The sequence below is a fragment of the Ursus arctos genome, unplaced genomic scaffold (assembly GCF_023065955.2).
Source record: "Ursus arctos isolate Adak ecotype North America unplaced genomic scaffold, UrsArc2.0 scaffold_32, whole genome shotgun sequence".
NCBI classification, from domain to species: domain Eukaryota; kingdom Metazoa; phylum Chordata; class Mammalia; order Carnivora; family Ursidae; genus Ursus; species Ursus arctos.
In genome coordinates this window covers 577,369-586,002 of record NW_026623008.1, presented here as the reverse complement: position 1 = coordinate 586,002, position 8,634 = coordinate 577,369, and the positions used below count along the sequence as shown (strand labels likewise).

Below are 8,634 nucleotides of genomic sequence, written 5' to 3'. Positions count from 1 at the left end.
CTGGTTGTCTTTGCTTTGTCCTGAGTTCCCCCCTAGCCTGCTCCTGCTGCCCTGGCGCAAGTACCTCTGGAGGGACCCCTGGGCCTGACCCTGCAACTCAGACTGCTTCTGAGGTTGGGGGCTGGGGGCACCCGGGCCTGTGGGGCAGCCCAGCTTCCTAGTAGGATCCTGAGGTCCTGCTGCCCACAGGGGAGCCCTTCTCCCTGTGGCACCTTCTCCTGGGGCTGAGATCAGTTGTCCCCCAAGTAGTCTTACTTCCCCACGACCCCTCCTGACCCACAGTTTGTGGAAAACCTCAGGTCCCTATGGGGAAGTGTCAGGGACTCCCCGTGCAAGGCAGTGTTGTCCTGGGGCTGTGGATGACAGCTTGGCTCAGGGACTCTCCCCTGATCCCAGGATCGTGGGGGCAGCCTGCGGAGAGCTGTGGACACTGGCCTGGGTTTCCAGGCTGCCCAGTCCTGGTGCCTGGTGCTGACCCCTGAGGGAAGATGGGGCTGAGGCTGGCCTTAACCCCACTGCGGGGCATCCTTTGGTCTTCACTGGGCCATGTGGCCATGGCTCTGGAGTGACCTCCCTGGCAGTGCCCCAGGGGCCCTACAGGGCCCTCCGCTAAAGGCAGGTACTTGCTGGAAGCCAGGTGCCAACCAATGTGCCGGCGGCCCCGAGGCCCAGGAGGAGGGTCCGGGGAGGAACCCCAGGGCCCTCTCCGGGACCGCCCGGTGAGGTCGGGACGTGGCCCCGGGGTCCAGGGGCGCTAGGCAGGCGACCAGGGCCGGGCGGACCGGATGGGGACGAGATCCCGCCCTGCGGCCCCCGGGGAGGGGTCCGGGTGGCGGCGTGGGGCGGGGCGGGCGGGCGGGCGGCGCGGCCCCTCCCGGGAGGCGGGCGCGGAGGGCGGGCAGGCAGCGGAGGCCAGAACGGCGCCGAGCGCGCGGAGGGAGGAGGCCGAGGGCGGAGCTGAGAGCGCGGGCGCGGCGAGCGCGGCGGCCCGGAGGCCGAGCGACCCCGGGAGCGGCCGCGTCCCCTGCCCGCCCCGCCCCGCGCCTCCTCCCCGGCGGGTGCGCGGCGGGCTGACCTCTGCGGAGGCGGCGGGGGCCCAGCATCGGGCCGGGGCCGGGGGGGCGCCGGGGCCGGGGGGCGGCGCTCCGGCCCGGCCCGGCCCCGCCCGATGTCCATGAGCGCGAACACCATGATCTTCATGATTCTGGGGGCGTCGATCGTGATGGTGAGCGGAGGGGCTTCCCGTGCGCCCGCGCCCGCCTCCCGCGCCCGCGCGCCTCCTCCCCCACCTCCCGCGCCTTGTTTATCGGCCCGCGCGGCCTGCGCTCCCCATCCCCGGGCTGCCCCGCGCTCCCCGTCCCCGGCCTGCGCTTCCCATCCCGGGCTGCCCCGCGCTCGCCACCCCCGGCCTGCGCTCCCCATCCCCGGCCTGCGCTCCCCATCCCCGGGCTGTGCACCCGTCTCCTGGCAGCGCCGAGCTCCCCATCCCCGGCCTGCGCTCCCCATCCCCGGGCTGTGCACCCGTCTCCTGGCAGCGCCGAGCTCCCCATCCCCGGCCTGCGCTTCCCATCCCGACTGCCCTGAGCTCCCCGATTCTGGGACTGCCCCGCGCACCCCTATCCCAGGCCTGCGCTCCCCCACCCCCAGCGCGCCGCCCCCCACACCCCACCCCACGCCCCGGGGTCCCGGCCAGGCCCGCTCCTCGGCGCTGACCGGTCATGGGCTCTTCCAGGCCATCGCGTGCTTGATGGACATGAACGCACTGCTGGACCGATTCCACAACTACATCCTCCCGCACCTGCGGGGCGAGGACCGCGTCTGCCACTGCAACTGTGGCCGGTGAGTCCGCGCCCGGTGGGGCACACGCGTGATCACACATGTGCGGCGGCGGGGCCCACTGGGGCGCGGGCAAGCCCCGAGCAGGCCTGGCTGCAGAACTGCGCTAGGCCCGTGGGGAACGGACTGCCCAGCCTCCGCTGGGCACCTGGGGATTGGCCAATCGGGTTCCAGGAGGGGGAGCATGCCTGAGTAGTTAGGACCCCCTCCCAAAATGCCTTTAGAGAAAAGGCCTGTGCCAGGGTGATGGGCAGAACGGGCCCCAGGCCTCTTGGTCCAGGGCCTGGAGGCCAGGAGAGCCACGGCCCAGCCCTGTGTGTCAGGAGGGATCCTGCGCACGGCTGTGCCCACAGACTACACCATCCTCCCTGGGCCGTGCACTAATGTTCACGAACTTTCCTGCCAGCCGGGTACAGGGAAGTGCAGAAGGTCAAGGTGGGCAGGGCCTACCTCGAGGGGCATCTGGTCCAACCCTCTCATTGCACAGAGGAGGAACTGAGGCAAAGCTGGGTGTGGCTTGCTCAAGGTCATTCAGAGAGCCATGGGAGAGCCCAGGCCCCCCACGTCCACTGTGTGAACGCCCCCATTCTGTGCACATGTAGTAACGGGTCTTCCTGGCCATGCATGTTTGTACGTCCATGTACAAAATAAACATCTTCTCATGAGACGCGCATATGTGTACTGTCTGCATATACATGTGCGTACACATAGCACACACATCCTCATGCACACCATTCCCACAGGAAGCCCTCCTACTGGGGCCAAAGGGAAAGCAGGAAGACGCTTGGGTGGCTAGAGACTTGCCCAAGGTCACACAGCTAGTAAGGGACGGGGGCGCGAGCCCTGACGCGTGTTCCTCACCCCTGTCCTGTATCTCTGCTCCAGACACACGTGTGCATGTACCGTGGGAGACAGGACAGTTACGTGCCCATGGGTGCCGAGCCGCGTATGGAAGTAGAACCCAGACGTTAGGGAAGGTAGAGAAGGGAGTGTAATGCCCCTTGCATGTGCTGTCCAAGAACCATCCAAAGAGTTTGCTGTGTGGTGGGGTGGCCACTCCTTCCCAGAGATCCCTGCGTTGGTTCCTGGTGCACTCAGCCCCAGACTCAGGAAAGGCACAAGGTCAGCCCCCTGGCCTCCTGGGACCGCCGTGACTATGAGCAGGTTCGCCGGGGCTGGCAGAGGCTAACTGTGGGCACACACAAGGCCCAGGCTCCACGTCCCGTAAACACGAGGAATGCACATTTTACATGTGTGTGGGCTGTGGTGTTATGACCGGTGTGTACGTGCCTATGAGCTCACACCAAGGACCCACCTGGGCAGACAGGCTGTGTTTGCAGAGTGTGTTCACCCGGGATGCCTGGATGCGTCACCTGTAGCATCCAGAGTCCGCCTGCACCTGGGTAGGACGAGCGCCCACAGAGCAGCCAGTCCTGGGTGCACAGGTTAGCGCGTCTGTGGACGCAGGAAGCCCGGAGAAGCGCCCCTGCTGCAGACGTAGAGCTTCTGGGTGTGTGTGTCCACATCACGTCATACGGGACACGTGGATTCGGTGCACAGCGCGTTCTCGCATAGCAACGACATGTATGTGTATGCACACACAGTACATGCTTAGCACGCAGCGTGCAGCGAAGAGTGCTCTGCAGGGAACGGTGTGGCGCCTGCAGTACCGCGTGTGAGCCATGTAGACAAGCGCCCCCAGCGGCTCTATCCGTGTGTGCATACGCCATGTCCAGTGAGCCGGCCCGTGCGCACGCCTCCGACGTGCCTGGAGAATCTGACACGCAGGACCTGTGTGTAAATCGATGCTCCAGAGTGTGCGTGCCGGTGGGCGTGCCGGCGGGCGGTGCCTGTCACGCCGGGGATGGCTGTGTGCCGGGCTGAGTGCATGTGCATCCGCATGTGACGCGGGCCGCGCTCGTGCCTGGGCAAGCATGCACACGCGCACATGTGGAGCTCGGGGCCCCGAGTCCACGGTATATACGCCACGTCTTGTGCATGTGGCCGGCGTGTATACACCACATGCATCGGACCTCAGGCATGTGCAGCATGTGTGACCCAGGCCGGACTCGTGTGTGTGCACATCGTGAAGGTCCGTGTGCGCGTGGGAGACCTGAGCCCCTGCCCCCGGGGGCCCGGCCTGGAGAAGGAGGAGCGTAAGGGGCAGGGAGGAGCTGCAGACGCCAGGCCAGGGATGGGGGCACGGGTTGTGACCTCTGACCCCCTGGAGGTTCCGAACCACCGGGGGCGGTTGGGGCCCTGGCCTCCGCCTACTTGCAGGGCACCTGGCCCATTTCTGGCTGCTCTGGCAGTTCGATCTCCCGGTACCTGCCTTGACCAGCTGTGTGTCCAGGGGCGGGAAGTGGCCGTCCTGAGGAAGGCCCTGTCAGGGGTCCTCAGCCCAGAAGGCTGGCTAAAGCAGGAGGTGACAGTGATGCTCTGTGTTAGCAGCCCCAGTGCGGCCTGCCTGGCCTGGTGCGCCCCAGGTGATGGGGACCTTGGACGGGTCATGAATGGCGTCCGCTCCTAGGGAACCGGCAACTGCTGCACGTTCTGGGTGGTGATTGATAGCTTTCCGGCACGGACTGGTGACTGACGGCAGCTACTGACAAACTGATCAGTAAGCAGGGCAGCCACGTATCGGCCATCCTCGCTGCCGACTCAGGACTGGTGGCCTCCGCCCCATGGGGCTATGGCCAAGGCCCCATCACTGGGACTGGTCACGCTCTGGACATGTTGAGCGGGAATGGCCTCCAGGAGTTCCCAGAAGGAGCAGGAGGGGTGCGAGGAGAGGCCTGCCTGCTGCCATCCCTGCTGGGCTCCTACCGGGAGGAAGACGCTATGTGGAGCCCACTGGTGCAGGGACATCGGTAGGGTAGGAACGGGGTCAGGGAGGAGTAGTGGGGTTTCCGTATTTGAGACAGTCCTGTGGGGGAGTGTGGAACGTGGCCAGTTGCGAGGTTGGGCGGGGGGGATAGGGACCTCTCTCAGCTGAACACCAGGCGGAGGTGCCAGCATCTAACTGAGGGGAAGATGGGGAGAAGCAGGTTTGGGGAGGGAGGAGCTATTTTTAGGTATGAGTTTGAGGTGTCTGTAGATCCCACGTGGAGACGCCACACAGGCAGCTGGTGGCCTCCGCACAGCTCAGCACAGACGGAGAGGGCGGGGGGAGTGTGTGCGGCCGGGGACTTCAGGAGGTTGGGGCTAGAGAGTTGGAAAGACCAGCAGAGGGGGCTCAGGGAGGAGGGGGAACTAGGAGAGGTGGCCCCCTGGGCAGGAGGGCTCCAGAGCGGTCCCTGCACTGTCAGGCAAGAGGAAGGACTGCAGCCAGCGAGGATGACAGGCAAAGGGTGGACCCCACGGTCCCTCTCCTGGACCCTCCTGTAGGCCTCAGCAGAGTCTGTTGTCCTGGGTGCTGGTCTCCTGAGTAGGGCCACCCCACCCAGGATCTCCAGGCCCAGGAGGGCTTGCTGGAGGAGGGAACCGCCAGACAGGCCTGAGACTGGAAGGAACTATGTGGGGAGAGTTCAGAGTTCCTCGGAGGCAGGCCTGGACAGTGGAGGGAAGGGAGGCTGAAAAACACCACGCAGGCCTTGGTGGGGAGGGTACACACGGGAGTCCAGGGAACCCCGGGCAGCTGGAACATCCCAGGAGCCGCAGAGCAGGCCATGGACATGCAGCTCTGTGAGGACATGGGCAGGGGAGCTCCCCTAGGAGAGGGGGTGAGAGATGGACACTGGGCAGAGCCCCTGGACCTCCAGCCCAAAGAACTGAGGAAGGGGAGGTACCTGCAAAGGATGAAGGAACAAAAGGAAGACCAGAGGCCCAGGGCAGGGCTGACCCACTTGGCATCTGGCAGCAGGGGGAGGATGAGAGGGCGTGTGAGAGAGGCTACGACCCTGGCACTGGATGGGGACGTCCTGCCCGGAACAGCTCACGGTTGCCTCTAAGCCCCGGGGCGGAGGAGGGAGGAGGGTGGTACGTGGGCAGGTTTCACCCTGACCGCCGACCGCGCACACTCCCACCCTCCGGGCAGCGTCTTGCCCCGTGATCGCCCCTTCCTGCCCTCAGCTCCGCACAAGGGCTGCTTTAAGACCAGCAGGGCGAATGGGTACCGCTTACCGCCGGGGTCGCTGCCCGCCCCGCGGGAGAGGTGCCAGCCCGCCCTGCCGCCCCCAGGCACCACATCCATTACGTGATCCCTTACGACGGGGACCAGTCGGTGGTGGACGCCTCCGAGAACTACTTCGTGACAGACAACGTCACCAAGCAGGAGATCGACCTCATGTTGGGGCTGCTGCTCGGCTTCTGCATCAGCTGGTTCCTGGTGTGGATGGACGGCGTCCTGCACTGCGCCGTGCGCGCCTGGAGGGCCGGCCGGCGCTACGGTGAGTGAGGCGGCGGCGGGCGCGCGGCCCGGCCCGGCCCCGGGTCCCACCTGACCCCGCCCCGCCTTCCCTGGCCACGCCCCCACCAGAAACCACGCCCCGCCGCGCCCTCCCGGCCCCCCCGTCACCACCCCTTACCGCGGCACCCCGCCCTCCCAGGCCACGCCCCAATCACCGCGCCGCCGCCAGAGCGCGCCTCACGCCCTCCCAGGCCACGCCCTCACGAGACCGCGCTGCGGCCACGCCCCCGCCGGCTCACGTTCCCGCCCACAACCACGCCCCCACCAAATACCACGCCCGTCGCTCCTCGCCCCGCCCCCTCCGTGCCTCCGCTCGACCACGCCCCCAAACACGACCCGCCCACGCCTTTCCTTGCCCGCGCTCCCGACCCATCGCGCCCCGCCCCCGTCCACGCCTCCGCCCTGACCTCGTCCTGACCGCGCCCCCGCCCCGCAGACGGCTCGTGGACCTGGCTGCCCAAGCTGTGCAGCCTGCGGGAGCTGGGCCGGCGGCCGCACAGGCCCTTCGAGGAGGCGGCCGGCAACATGGTGCACGTGAAGCAGAAACTCTACCACAACGGCCACCCGAGCCCGCGGCACCTCTGAGCCGCGCGCAGGACTCGCGGGGCCTTCGGCCAACGCGCCCACGCACACGGGACTGGACGGCCGCCCCGGGCCAGGGCGCCCGCGGCCGCCGGGCGTGTCCAGCGGAAGGTGCTGTCTCTTCTTTTTATAAAGGGGGTCGGGGCGGGGCAGGTCGCCGGCCTGGGGGTAGGACCCCGGCCTCCCGCGCCGAAAAGGGCGCGGGGACCGGGGCGGCGAGCTCTGAGCGAGGGCGGGCGGGGGGCATGGGCACCTGTGCGGGCGGCCGGGACCACCTGCTCGCCCCCGCGCACTGCAGTCTCACCCGCACTCGGGCTGGGACCATGTCTGTTACTTAAACCCGGCTATTTCCTGTGCGCCTGGCTGCTTCTTGGGGCCAATTTCGGCGGAGGGAAGCAAGGCCGGGAGAGGGTCTTGGCAGGGAAGGGGCCGGCCCCCGGCCGCGCCCACGTCTGCACACGGGAGCATGTGCATGGGGCGTGTGCGTCCGCGGGCCGCAATGGGGGTGGGGGGCGGGGGGCAGGGGTCTGGTGGAGGCCCCGGCCTAGCAGCAATAAGGCCCCTGAGCCCCACTGCGGCAAGTGCGGCCACCCTGCCCAGGGCATCCCCGGTCGGGCGCCTCACTGTGACCCCCACCCCTGCTGGTCAGTAAATTCTCCAGAAAGCTCCAGTCTCTGCCTCTTCTTTCATCTCTGAAGCTGACCCCTTCAAGCCCCTGCCCCTTGAATCAGCCATGAGATACACACATTGTGAGGTATCCTGTCAGAGTTTTTATTGGATTCTGGATAAAAAGACCCCGACTCCAGTGGATGGAGGGCCACAGATCCTGTGGGCTAGGGCAGCACCCCAGCACTGGACATTCCTGGCCAGTGGGTCTTGGGGCTTTCAGGCACCACCCCCGGTCGCTGGGTGTATCACAGTCAGAGGTGTCCAGGGCCTCTCCCTCTCCCTAGTTCAGGGGGGAAGCAGCTCCCACCCAGCAGCACAGGGGCCTGCTCTGCTCACCCCTGACTTGCTGGGTGAGACTGGGCAAGGTCAGGCCCCTACCCATGACCAGCCCTCCCTCAACCAGGCCTGCTCTGGTCACAGATGCAGCAGCCAGCCACAAGTACTTAGCCAGCACCTGAGAACCTGCAATGCCAGCTGGACCACTGTCCCTGGGCATGGGGACAGTGCCTTCTCCCCAGCTCTGGGCCTGGCTTAGAGACTGCCATCTCCCAGTGGCGTCCTGGGGGTCAGGGGATGGCCCCAGTCTGGCCCACCCAGCAAGCACCACAGCCCGGAGAGAAAAGACTGGGATACAGAGGAGCCACCCCTACCACAAAGACGCTACAGCTGCAGCTGGTCCCAAGCAGAGGCTTTAATGCTGTCCTGGGCCTGACCAGAGGAATACTTAAAAAAGCTGAGGCGGATGGCCGTGTAGGCCCATCACTGGGAAAAGTGGGCATCTTGGTGCTTCCTCCTGGCAAAGCCACCTGGCCAGTGTGCCTCCTGGGTATCCAGGCCCAGCTCACTCAGCCGGTGTACTCGGGAGCGGGGGCTGGTCACCCTTAAGCCTGGCTCCCTCAGCCTTCAGCCACTGCATCTTCTGCTGGTGCTGCTGGATGGCATCCTGGACCCGGGCATCCATCATGGCCTCAGTGAGGACCCCATCCTCGGAGGCATACGCCATGGCCTGGCAGGGAAAGAGAGCACTGATGCAGGGCACACAAAGGGGCTACCTGCAGGGGAAAAGGGTCTCCCAGCCCCAGGCTTTCAGCCCTTTGGCCCCACCAGTCACCAGGAACCACCCACCCTGCCAGACCCAG

General features: G+C 66.6%; 2 protein-coding genes across 2 annotated transcripts in view; one reads left to right on the top strand and one right to left on the bottom strand.

Moving 5' to 3' along the window:
- The first annotated feature begins 1,081 nt into the window (after positions 1-1,081).
- TMEM240 (transmembrane protein 240) lies at positions 1,082-7,587 on the top strand. The gene is made up of 4 exons (XM_026520075.4): positions 1,082-1,225; positions 1,733-1,839; positions 6,016-6,224; positions 6,681-7,587. The coding sequence occupies exons 1-4, from the start codon at positions 1,169-1,171 to the stop codon at positions 6,827-6,829; spliced, it is 522 nt and encodes a 173-aa protein (XP_026375860.1). The 5' UTR covers positions 1,082-1,168; the 3' UTR covers positions 6,830-7,587.
- ATAD3A (ATPase family AAA domain containing 3A) overlaps positions 7,575-8,634 on the bottom strand; it is a 24,346-nt gene continuing 23,286 nt past the window's right edge. The window contains exon 16 of the mRNA XM_026520074.4: positions 7,575-8,501. Within this exon, the coding sequence (XP_026375859.1) occupies positions 8,337-8,501 (165 nt within the window). The 3' untranslated portion in view covers positions 7,575-8,336. The remainder of the gene's footprint in view (positions 8,502-8,634) is intronic.